The sequence below is a fragment of the Calliopsis andreniformis genome, chromosome 9, assembly GCF_051401765.1.
Source record: "Calliopsis andreniformis isolate RMS-2024a chromosome 9, iyCalAndr_principal, whole genome shotgun sequence".
NCBI classification, from domain to species: Eukaryota; Metazoa; Arthropoda; class Insecta; order Hymenoptera; family Andrenidae; genus Calliopsis; species Calliopsis andreniformis.
The window spans coordinates 4621272-4635234 of NC_135070.1; the positions used below are offsets into that span (position 1 = coordinate 4621272).

General features: G+C 34.8%; 1 protein-coding gene across 1 annotated transcript in view; it reads right to left on the bottom strand.

The window, feature by feature from the left end:
- Window positions 1-280: 280 nt before the first annotated feature.
- Window positions 281-13963, bottom strand: part of LOC143183509 (U-scoloptoxin(05)-Sm1a) — a 155373-nt gene continuing 141690 nt past the window's right edge. Inside the window, exons 3-4 of the mRNA XM_076385057.1 lie at window positions 8913-8970; window positions 281-771 (exon numbers count right to left, since the gene is read on the bottom strand). Of these exons, the coding sequence (XP_076241172.1) occupies window positions 635-771; window positions 8913-8970 (195 nt within the window). The 3' untranslated portion in view covers window positions 281-634. The remainder of the gene's footprint in view (window positions 772-8912; window positions 8971-13963) is intronic.

Genomic DNA, 13963 nt, shown 5'->3' on the forward strand with positions numbered 1-13963 from the left:
TGGGGTTTCCAGCAATTTCATGAAATTTTGAAGCAATTAACAATCCAATTTTTCAGGAATGAAGCTACTCATTAGAGATATCTTTTAATAATCACTATAAACGTAATCGGTCAAGACTGAAACAAAGACATCTTTCAATCAGAGTGTTATTATAAAAGGTTAAATGCCTATAACAATAAAGCAACAATAAAAAATGAAAACCGTTAAGAAAAGTAAAAAAGAATAGTACCAAATAAAAAAATCATAGGAAACATAAAATAAAAGAGTATAGATTCAAAAACAAACGCCAGTCAATAAAATACCAGTGACTAAAACAGGTTCAAAAGCATTTCATGACGAGTTTCAGCAGGAAGTCAAAATTCCCGATAGCGAAAATCCCGAAAATCCCCCATAAATTCTGCCAGAGAAGAGTGAAAATCCGAGCAGAGCAGAGATGAAAGGCGATCATCAGTCGGATTCCACGGATTCTGTATGATCGATCAGCGACAACTATCGACTCGTCAGCGTCCAGTCAGCAAGGGAGCCGTGTCGATCAGGCGCGAACGTCGTTACTCTACGTTCCCCGACCTTGTTCTCGCGTCAGGTGGATCCCGGTGCTTCCGTTCGTGGTTTCTTCGTCGCCCCTAGCGACGTATTAGCCACGAAGAGTCCGTCCGACGAGGAGGACCGCCATCGAGACCGCGAGATAGACGAGGGTGCTGCTGGACGTCAACGAAGGCCCTGAATTGCAGCCGTCCTGCTGGCAGCAGTACGTCCTCGTACTCCAGGCCTCTGAAACATCCACTGATAATCAGTCCAGGTTAAACGAGACCACTGTTGTCGGTGGTCTATGTTGTGGCGAAGGATCGATCGTGTCATGGAGCGTTTTTGGCAGAGGGAGGAGGATCTGAAAGGCTTTGGCGTGTTCCAATGCGTGCTAATGGAATTGGGTTTGCTGGAAGACTTGTGACTGAAGAGTTGGGGATCTGAAAAGTTGAAATTGGGCAGAAGTGACTAAATGCGTGAAGAGCGAGGCGGAGTTATCGGGTTGCTACATTGCCTAATCTGTGTTGGGTCATTTAATTTAATATATGTTCAAGGGGTGGATATACATTATGGGAGTCTCGCATTGTGTAGTGACTCATGAATTTATTCATGAAGGGTTATTCAGTTTGCATGGTCGAAGTGTAAAGACATTGGATTGCTGATTTGAGGTTTCCAAAAATAGTTGGTAATTTAATGAATTCGAGAATATGTATACAGTATTGGTTAAATATGTGAGACCTCGTCTGTGTGAAAGTTTAAAGTTTATTTAGTGATAAATTAAAACATGATGGAAGAATATAATGATGGTCAAGGCACTGTATCAAGTGTAGATAAAGACTAAATTGTTTTAAGTTTTCATTGTTCAATAGCATAAAATGTAAACAGTCAGGTGATTTTATACAGGGTGATTAGTTTCTCTGCAAACACTCCGAGTGTTGCAGCATTTATTTGAAATGCTGTTAGCATTGTAAGTGCTGCCAACATCCATTGGAGGGTTTCCAGTTAAGCTGATCACCCTGTATATTTCATTGGTAATACACGTATAGCAGGAACACGATGCTACAAAATACGAGTAACATATGTACAGTAAAGCCTCCCAGATACCAAATTTATGAACATCATACGAGGAAAAGTGGAAAAAGCTAACAGTTCTATAAATAATATAGTTTAAAAATATGTTTGAAGTAAATGTACAGAGTTATATAATACAGTGAATTATTTAAGAAATTATCATTTTTAAAATTCGGTAAAATGGTTTTAAAAATACATCAAACATTATTTCATAGTCATTCATAATTTTATAATGAAGTTATAATAAAGTTACAAATTAAAAAAAAATGAAATTAATTAGTTTGGCTTTTGACTAGCTCATATTTATAGGTATTTCCAAAATTAATTTGACAACAAATTTTTGAGACGTAAAACAATTAACAATTTTTAGAAAGAATATATCTATGAGCCACTAAGTATATTAACTACAAATTCTAGATACGAAATTAAATTTATTACTAATTTCCTGTCTTCTTTGAGTATAATTATGTATCTGGATTGAAGTTTTACATTAAATTAAACTCGAATGAAAGGAACACGTTTGCCTGACCTCTCACTTAATTATACTACTGATTGTATAATTTCATACCGAAATATGCACTGTAACTTCTAAGTAACTTGATACAGAATCATTATAATAAAGTGTAATTGAGTTTCAGAGTTTCGGTAGAAATAAGAATTTTTTAAACAATCCTGGACGAGAAATTTTTTTAAATTTAATTTCCTCCTCTGCAAGAGCTCCAGCCACGAAACTACTAGAATTTCCAATAGAAACTTCCATCCCGTCGGTCCTCGAACCCTCCACCACTTATACACTGAAATATTCAAGGAGATTTCAGGCAACTTTCAAAGGACGACACCATTAAAGAAGTTAATTTACGTGGCAAACCCATTAGCCTTAGTACAAACACAAAGTGGGACAAAACGTTGGAGGCTTTTGCGGTCAAGCTGCAATGAAACTTTCAAAACCTGCGAATCTCTTTCTCTCCCTTTTCCTATATTCTTTCTTTCTCTTGAAGAAACACGTGTAACGTTTTCATATTTTCCCAATTTACTACTTTTTATTTGCCCCACCAGAAAATCCAGCAATATTACACAATAAACGAGAAAAGAAATCGGTTCCTATTATTAACAATGAAAGATTCAATTCCGTTCGTCGCTTTTGAAGCAAGATAGAAGGAAAGCAAAGAAGATTCTAAAGAAAACTTTAGAATCATGGCGAAAAGGAAAAATGTCTTCAGCATTCCTCAGAATAGAAATACCTCGAATTAAAACCAGAGAACAGAGGTTTTAAAAAAATAGAGAAACAGAGGATAAAATATTCGGAACAAGTGGATCCAATAAAGGCGATATTACGTAAATCGGAGATCCATGGAAATAGACATCTGAGTAAAAATTGAACACGTTGAACGGGAACATGTTCGCTCCGTTCTGCTTCGAGAGGATTACAAAAGGTTTGTCGGATCTTCAGCTCGAAGGGGGACGAAGGACTCCTTCATCCCTCTTCTTAATCGCATTACGCACGTCTGGCGTCGTGACGCCTAGCTCCTCGTCAGTTTTTCCAGGACATTTCCAGACTTTTCTACTTGGGAGAAGTCTTGAAGTCTTTTCGACGTCTTTTTTACCTGATTACCGTCGGTTATCCCGGGAAGCAGGCCAACTTTAATGGCATTCGGCTCGAACGAAGAAAAATTTCTGGACGAAGAAGGTATTTTAACGAATTTGATCATTTCACGGCTCTACAGACAGTAATTGTATAATTGCTCATGATTTCATTCCTGGAGATTCCGATGGAAATTGAAATTTGACGGAAGTAATGACGTGAGTGTTCGTGAAATGAAAATTAAATGGTGAAGTTGTTATTAATGAAACTATTTAGTTAGATATAGAAGATTGTTAAGACGTTCATGATTTTATGGTCCAAATATGGGTCAAGCTATTTTGAACAATGATTTTTTTTTATTTGTATGTATTTATTACCCACTTTAAAATACTTTTTAAAGTTTACAAAGAAATGCATAGATTTAAATGTAGGAATTTAAAGAACGAAATAATTAAAAAAAGTCAATGGGTGCATGATACTTATTTACACTTTCAAGAATTTTGATCAGACAATTATTATCACAGTAGAGTGTAATATAAACTTCCTGTATCAAAAGAATTTTATACAACTTGTGAGTTTATAGAGTCCCATTTACAAGTTTTGACGCTGAATGCTGCAGATGAAAACAATAAAAAAGTTTGTATAAGCATATACCCCATTTGACTTTGTTTTGGAGTCAAAGCGACTTTTATATTGGAATAATTCTTTCGAAAGAATTATTATGAAAATAGTTGAACTAATTTCATTTATTTATAAACAGATTTCAATAACTGATTTTAAACCTTGTAGTCTAATTCTGTAGTCTAATTCCCTCTTAGTATCTCACATGTAGGTCATTAGAGAACTACAGGCCAGATTATTGAAACATGTCGTGAGTGAATCTAGGAAGTTTCTCTCTAATCAAGAAATGTAAGATACACACTTAATCTATGGAAGGATCTAATTTAAGAGGAAGTGCTCACAAAGTTAAACTACAAGGTTTAACTTTAGTTAGTAAATGAAATTAGTTCAACTAGTTTCATCTTTCGAAAGAATTATTCCAATATAAAATTATAACTCGAAAGCAAAGTCAAATAGGACATACTTTTATATGAATTTTTTTTGTTTTCATATCACACATGTATTATGAAAATAACACAACCTAAGAAAGTATATTTTTTAGGAAAAGCCAAGAACTATTTATAAGCTTATAAACAAATTATTTACTAAACATATAAAAGTAGCAAAAAAGTAGACTCTAAAATATATCTATCAAAAGTTATTTTCTAGACTTAACTATTTTTAACCCTTGAAATCCCTTTTACTTTGCCGACAGTATTATAATACAGTAACTATTATAAAATTATTATAATATGATAACAAGCCGAAATTATTCCTATGGGTTACTTTTTGATTCTCCCTGGATTTTTTGCACTTCTCGACGTTCTGTGCTCCCCTGAGTTCAAAAGAGTGAAAATAGTATAGTGGTTTTTATATGTGAGACATTGATGACATTAAAGTTACAAAAGTCTTACAATTAGTCAAGGGGGTAAGACAGAATTTCCCTGAACATGTACGTATATTGACATCTATCTTGCTGTGTATCTGTGAACTATGGACTGGGTTAACCAAATTTCAGGAAATTTGATATGATGCTTCCTGTATATGGTGCATTGATACCACCAAAAATAAAACTGCTATGTTCTGATAATAAGTTACTCGCAAAAATAAAAATGTTATGTTCTATTAATAAGTTATTCGTTGGATGTTGAGAAGGTATCGCAATAGTGCTGCTAATTTTGTTAGTGATGTAATAAGATATAGGTAATCTTGAGAGATAAATTAGTTCTGAAGTAGATGTTACGAAACCCTTAATATGAATCATAAATGATCCAGTGTCTACCACCTGCGCTGTGTTGGACAGTCAACCGCAGGGGTCAATGATTTATGATCCAGTGTACTGACCATACACTATTATTATCCTGGACGAAGAAATTTCTACAGTCCAATGAATAACAAATAAGATTCCCAAACTATTTGAATAATCTAAAATTCGATAAAATTCGCAAAATGACGAAGCAAACAATCGTGAAATTACTGACGTATAACCATCATGAAATCAAGTGATACTTACCATACACTATTATACCACACAAGAAGAAATTTCCAAAGCCCAATCAATAATAAATAAAATTCTCAAATAATCTGAATAACCTAAAGTACAAATAGGCATGATTAATAATCCTCCACACCAAAAAGCAATTCAAAAAATTTTAAGAAGAGAACTAATCACCTCCGAAATGAAGAAACTAGAGACAAGACAAAATGCCCAAGCAAACAACCACAAGATCACTGACGTACAGGTATCATGAAATCAAGTGGTACTGACCATACACTATCATACTGAAGAAGAAATTTCCACAGCTCAATAAATAGCAGATAAGAACTCCAAACTATTATATTCAAGTAACCTAAAATCCAAGTAGATATCACTGATAATCCACACTAAAAATCAACCCAAAAAATCTTCAGAACAGGACTGACCGCCACCAAAACGAAGAAAGCAGAAACCAGTCAAAGTGCCCAAGCAAACAACCACAAGATCACTGACGTACAGCTATCATGAAATCACGTGGTACTGACCATACACTATCATACTGAAGAAGAAATTTCCACAGCTCAATAAATAGCAAATAGGAACCCCAAACTATTATATTCAAGTAATCTAAAATCCAAATAGATATCACTGATGACCCTCCACACTAAAAATCAACCCAAAAAATCTTCAGAAGAAGACTGACCGCCACCAAAACGAAGAAAGCAGAAACCAGTCAAAGTGTCCAAGCAAACAACCACAAGATCACTAACGTACAACCATCATGAAATCAAATGATCAACAAAAGACACACACCAACTGGCTTCCCAATCGTCAAAGAAGAAGCTCCTCCAATGGAGACAGATTGTCTACGAATCGAGGGATGGCGAGACGAGAGTTCATCGCGAGGACGCGATGGCACGTAACCCGGGTCAAAGAATTGCGGCGAAAAATCCTGAATCGTTTCGCAACGCGAGAGTGGGCGCTGCTCCCGTTTCTCTACGACGCAGATACCAGCGTGGGTGGAGGAATTCCGTGGCGGTTCGTGCGGTAAACCACGCGTGCACGATTCGACGTACTCGCGCGTGCAGCTCGAATTTCAAAGCGTTGCACGCGTGTGGATCGACGTCTTTGAAGCAGCTGCGGCCACGCGCTCCGAAGGAATCCAGCGTGTCAGAGCCTGGCCGTGCTCAAAAGAAATTCGAAGGGGATTGGATTTCCTTCCTCGCTCTTTTTATGGAGTGTCGATACGCGAATCGTCGGGACAAGCAGAGCTCTTTCGATGGGAGAATCCGTGAGCAACCGGGCCTGAGATCTCGCTCGGTTGGATACAATTTACCGTAGTCAGACATTTTTGCAGATTTTATTCACTGAAGGGGAATCCTGTGGGGAATTGTTCTTTTCTGAGAATTTTTTAGGGAGATTTGGATCTTCGTGTGCTTTTAGGGGTAATGCAGCGTGGAGGTTTAAAAAAAGCGACTCCTTTTTACGTTTTCTTTTATGGTTTGGATTATTCGGTGTGGAGTGCTTTATGTGAGTGTCTTTCATGAAATTTTAGGATACTTCTTCTATTTACGGAAAATTGTGATAAATATAACTTGGACTGTGTTTAAGAGTAACTTTCATGAATTTTTTTTATCTACATTCCTGTTGGAAATGAGAATGCTAACTTTCGTTTTGTGGTATGTTAGCGGGTTGGTATGTTTGGTGATGGGAATGGGTGATTTCCGAGAGTGAGGTTTGAACGAAATGTGTTTAGGTGGCTGATAACGTTTTGCGTGCATGTGACTGTTTAGATTGAATATCGAGTATTCGAGATTCTGTGAATGCGTGGTATAGTAAGGACCAGGAATGGAAGGTTTGAGTGTGTGATGTTGGTGTGAATCCTGGAGAGAATGAAGAATGCATAGATTTGAGTCAGTTGTCGAATATCTGGTACTGAGTGTCATTTGAAGTCTAATTGTAACAGGGTGTTGCAGGAATAGGTGATCACACTTTGGTATCATATTTTACACCTTTTTTTTATTTATTAAGCTATAGAAATATTATACACCTTCTAAGGATGAAGAAAGGTCATATAATCGTAGGTCTGGAGACACTTCATTTTTGATATATAAATACTTTTTTGTTTATCTCAAAACTTTACATGAGCAGATATCACAAGTAGAATTACGAGAATTACTAATATCTTTCTCTGATATTGGTGAGCGAACATTCATATATTTTAAAAGTATCATGGCACAAGGAAGTCATTTTCAGCAATTTCTTTGAATAAATTACAAATTTTTCAAGTATTCAGTTACAAACAAAAATCGTATATATCTCGAAAACAAAGAGTTTCTGGACCTATGTTTATACGACCTCTCTCCATTTTTAGGAGATGTAGAACTTGATACCAAAATTTGGCCGCCTATTTTTATACCACCTTGTATATTTTTACTACAGTTTTATGGATGAAAGCATTTTTTCTGAGAAATTTTCATAAAAATAAATCATGTACCTCAATGGAAACCATAGTGATGTACAGAAGATACAAATACTATAGTATAAAATTTGAATGGCTGAAAGTTCTGAAATTGCGTGGCAACACTTACACGAGCTACTCTGGATTCTAGATAATATTGTTAACGAATTCTATTGAAATTCGTGCAAATAATGTAGACGCTTTATCAAGCTGTTATTGCATTCTTAATTACTAAAAGGAAAATTCTGCAGCGTTTGGACGAATAACTTTTTAAATTACACATATTAAGTAAATATCCCTTTACAGTCAGAAATACGAAACATGTCATATCTCTAAATTAATTTATTTGTTATAAGTGTTAAAATTCGAAATTTTTGTGAAAAGTGTCCGTTCTAACGAGCTCCTGTTTTGGTAGTTTGTAATATGTCGTATAATCTGTGTATTTTTTTATTTCAAACAGATGTAGCTATTTATTTTGAAATCCACTTTGCTTGTGTTTTTTCTTTAACAGACATTTACATATTTGAACAATACATATGCAAATAAAGGTGTAAGTGTTTGAAATGATACATTTGCTAGATTTTTATATTACAGAATTTAAAACTGTCCTACACTACATTACTTCCTTAATTACATTGTAACTTCAAAGTGGAAATTTGATGCAGGTTGTTATTTCAAGTGCCCATGCGTAAATGAAATTGCATTTTTATATGAGAATATCGTCGACGAACAAGGGAACTGCATTGGTGAAGAGGGATGAGCGAATTGTGGCAAGTATGAGGAATAATAATACAGAATAAAATTACAGCGTTTTTTTGCGAGTGAACCGAGTCGAGAGTTATTTTCTCTCGTGGGGATCTGCTTCAAAGGAACAAGTTTTAACGAGAGATTAATTGCTTCAGAGAAGAGCGTCCCTTTTGCGACGATTTATTCGGTCGGTCATATTAATGAACATTTTCATATCTACAGAATACATAAACTTCTGCGAGAACCATTCTCATTTATTAGCTCGAGATGATATAAATTACTGGGAAAGGTACAATCATTTTAGTGAGCTGTTTCACAATGAAAAACTTTTCGATTCCTGAATTCCCAGCGTGTGAAATTTGGTTCGCTGTTTAATGGCACTACGTGCATGTGATAGTGTAATTTCACGAAAAAAAATGTCACGTTGAAAATATTAAGGCTGCACTCACCCTTTTCCACGCAAGTTGGTACGCAGTCTCGCACTGTCGAGCCCTCACTGACATATTTCTGAAACAAAGAATATTAATTAAATTCTGAAATGGAGAAAATTGAATTTATGATAGAAATTTTTTAATGATTTAAAAGCCACCTTTAAAGGTATTTCTCATTATTATTACATATAGATACATGCTTTTAAAAGTTATTCATTATCCCAAAACCTTCAAATAGATTTTAGATAAAAATTATTTAAATTCACTATCACATTGTGAACTGATCGAAACCGCTGAAAGTGACTGATAAAAAATTCGTTGACGAAAATGAAAACAATTCAGAAAAAATTTGTCTGAAAGTCTATCATCGTCGATCGAATATCGCATAAAACGATTTCCCTGGTGTTTTTCGCGTTACGAGAAAATAAACAGGTATGTGCACACATAGATACAAGGAAGCAGAAATATACGCAGCGTATCGATAAATCGCCCCAGGGCATGTTATTTAAACTGGCATCGAACAATTAACCCGCATTCTCAACAGGCGTTAAATTTCCGAATTTTCGAGCGCACGATTAACTGCTGGCAACCGTTTTATTTACGATTCGCGATAATAGTCGGTGGTTAATGTTTCTCGCGCGTGGACGAGCGCACAGGGTACATCGTTGACGAAGTCTGCAGGGTGGTCCTTCTTGTTTCACTGCACTGTTCATGGAGAATTCAGTGAAACAGGTTTTCTATTATTTTATAATAGAGATGTGAGACTCTGGTTATAACTTCTATTTATAATATAACATTAACCCAAGGAATAATAATCATTTTTGAAATAGTTTTTTTTTTACTTAGTGTACTACTGTCGTTTGTGGTTTATTAAACAGTTGTCAGTGTTTAACACAATTTGTGAAGATAATTTACGGTAAGAATATCGGGATAAAAGTGTTCCTTTTACTTTCACTAATTTTACTTATGTGTGTTTCATTTAAGCATAGATTTAACTCAAAATTGGTGAATTTGAGAGAGGTTTGAATACAAAAATTCTTTTTTAAATTACAAATTCCTTTAAATTAATAACTGTAAAATATTGTGTTATAATATATCATAGTATAACTCGAATATAGTTAGGTACTCAGTAAGTAATGTAACCTCAAATGCGATAAGGCAGACAGCAAGTAGTAAATCTTCGAATATAGTCAGACGTCCAGTACACAGTAACTTTGAATGCGGTTGTATATCCAGTAAGTAGTACAATTTTGCATATAGTTAGACAACCAGAGTATCTACTACTCTATGGTAGACTATCCATAACTACTGTTCCAGAGACAGTAGCACGAGTTTATAAATTACAATCTTGCAAATACTATAACTGAAGGTGAAAAAAACATTAAATTCTGCGTTAATTATTTTCATATTATTCCTTCAGTATACCGATCATATAGTTGCATCATTATACCAATCTACTCATATATTTACAGGAACTCAGTAAGTAGTACAACCTTAACATAGATCAGACATGAAGCAAGTATTATAGGTTTTCACGTTGACTGATACAAAATCATATAGAATTATTTTTCAAGTAACCTTATGAGTATAACAATCTTAGTTTTGAATATTCTCAAGAACAAAAACAGCCTTGAAGTTCCTGTAGAACGCATCTGTCTCGATGATTAATCGTCCTGGTTATTTATTATTTAAGCTTCGCAGGAAATGTAGATTGCTAGTTCACGTGTGGATATGTTCACCATGGCTTCACGCTCGTAACGCGAGTTTGTCGTGACGATCGGTAATTTAGATGATCACCATTGCTTTCTGGGACATGTAAACCATTCGTTCCTTGCATACATATAGAAACTTAGAACAGCAACTTTATTTCGTACAGTAGCTTGCATTATTCCTTCGTCTAAGTGATTTAAACTTTTGCGTGAATTTTGCAGGGAAGGAGAACAGTAATGCAGGCAATAATGCAAGTGATGCAGGTCAGAATATCGAAGTAATCATTAGTAGCTACCACTTGGTGACGTATTTGCTGTGCATTATTGCGTTCCATGGCGATGTACCTAATTGTATAAGTACGTGTTTGCGTAACGTTCGATTGATTTCAGCCGCATGTTAAGCAATATTTGAGGACAAACATCGTTTTTCAAGTAGCTCCTCCGATATTTCGTGTAAAACAATCTCTGTTAAAATGATTGCGAATTGTACACTTTTGAACTTTCTCGTGTAGATATATTTGAAACCAAATATTTCAAGATGTTCGATATCGTTTACGTACATCTTATTTTGCACAATATTTATGAGGTTTTAATATTTCAGGAAACGTCGAATCAAGATTCCAAAAGAGTTTTCTAATGGAAATCAAGAACTAAAATTAGTTTATCAAGAAAATTCCAATACACTTCAAGTATTAATGAATCTACACCAAAATTAATAAATATATCGTATTTTACAAATTTTTGGGTTGACGTACAATCGAGGTTTTAAAAATGATCTTAACAAATTCTCATAAGCAAGTAGGTTCCAATAGATCCCTAATACTTAAAACTAATTGAAAATCATTAAAATTAAAAATTTTTTGTACACTGTTAATACAAACAAATCCAAATCTATATTTTTAGAATTATTTATGTATATTGTATACAAGGTGTCCCACATTTTTCCGTACATACTTTAGCAATGTGTTCTAGGAAGAAGAATAAAACTAAAATGTCATGTAACAGAAAGTTCGTAAATGCTATGTTAAGAAGTTATAACAAAATTATAAAATCTGAAAAATATGGTAATGCTGCTTCTTTCAGCTCAATACAACACAAAATGAAACTAAAATTAATTGTTACCTAACATAAAAATGACGTATCTTGTTCTACTCTGTATTGAACTCACAGAAATAATAATCATATTTTTGTTATAACTCCTTCACAATCCCCCTATCACTAAAAAAAATTTCATTTATGGACTTTTTGTTACGTGACATTTTAGTCTTATTTTACGCGTAAAACACACTACCGAAGTACCTATGGAAAAATATACCATATATAAAATAAATATATAACACGGAAGGAGGAATGTCAATTTTAACGAATTTCGAATTTTGCGAATTAAAACATTTTTAAAATTGGACAGTTGTAAAAAATTAAGATATACAATGAAATAAGGAAGAATGTTAAAAAGAGACAATGCAAGAAAGGGAAATATTCTGAGTCTCGCCGATAGTTCGAAGATCTACAAGTGTTAAACATATTTTGTGGCGAAAAAGCTTAAAAATTCTACTCCAAGTTTCCGAGAATGACGCCTGAACTAAAAATGAAGAAACGAAAGCACCAAGAGACGATCGAGACGACGATGTCGCATTTCCGACCATGGTTCAAAAACAAAGAATAAAAAGAAAATAACACAAGAGAAACATAATACGAATTGATAATAAAAACAATTTTTCTCTGACCATTTCTCCTTTTTGTATACAATATTCTTGGAATTGTTTTCATTTTTTAGAATTCACTGTGTTATAAATTACCTACTTGAAGCTATAAGTAAAAATTGAAAATGAATGCAGAACAACAAGTACTGCACACAGGCGATATTTTGACGCACGATTTCGTTGGTATCATATGCTTTTCTTTGTTTTCCCAATTACAAGTGAAAAAAGACATACGATCGCTACGTGATCGTGCATCCAAATATCGCTCATGTGTATCGGGTCTAAAATGGAGAACAAATCAGTGTTTTATTTGGATATCCCAGCAAATATGAAATGGCTATTGAAAACTAAATTCCCGTTTTCTGAGAAATATTAAAATTCGACAATCCTCCTTTTTCCCATGGACCCTTCAATTTCTAACACATTTCAAATATAAGAATGCACATTCATAATTCAAGGCCTTGCAAGTTCTAACTCAACAAAGAACCTTCCTTTAGCACATGCTCTTTAGGTGGAAATAGTCTTCAAGCAATTCGGATGAAATTCATTACGAGTCTACCGATCCTTTTACACCGAAGACACTTTCGGTCGATTGGAAGCCAGCACCGATTCTCGTCGTGCTTTTTTCGCGAATGCTGACGCGTCCGCCGATAATCGCGAATCGATCTCGCCGTTTTGGAACATTAGAAACCAGCCCATCTGGTGTTCGACGTAAAACGGTGATTAGGAAGGACGAGGTCATCTCGCTCGGTCGTCCTGTATCTCCCCTGATTGGATGAATTCGAAGTCCCTCGAAGCAGACTGCGTCATAGGCGGCCAGTGATCGATACCCGACGATTATAACGCCCCGAGGACGTCGTACATATTAAACCCTCCAACTCCACCTCTGTTCCCGTACATATTAAACTCTTCCTATCCTTCTTTCACACACCCCCTCCCAACCGAACTCTTCCGTGGATTCGTCAAGGGTGCTCTGCTCGTCTATTTTCTCTTTTAGGCTGTCGTTCTGCGCGAAATTCGGCGAATTTTTGCGGACCCATTGCTCCTTTTACGAATATCCTTCGTGTGATTGTGTTAGAGTGGTGTACGATTGTGATTCTAGTTTATAATCTTTAGCTATTGATATGGAGTCTGGTGGACTTTGCATGATACATTTTTTTTATGGCTGTCATTTCAATATGAAAGACTGTATTATTATATATTGGGAATATTTGTGATACTTTGTTTCTACATTTCAATTAATGTAATATCGATTCTGTAAATAGTTGATATTAATAGGTTTTAATTGAGGCTTCGTACATATCTTAAAGTTTGGTGTTTGTAGTTAAGGGTTGATTATGGTTTTTTAACCTTTAACTATGGACATTTAATTTTAAGTTACAAAGACTTTGATTAAAATCTATTGATATTAAATGATTACAAAAATGATGTGATGTTTATTGTAACATACAAACGAGGTAGGACGTATATTCGTAACTTTTATTATATGAGGGGTGTTTAGTAAGTTCTTTATATCTTGTATTTATAATCATACCTGGACTGGGGTGTAAAAAGCTTTTTGAACAGTCCTCGTAAGTCTTTCATATTTAAATGAGAGCAATAATGAAAATTACATCACTTTGAGTATACCAGATATCAATACTAACTATAAATAGTA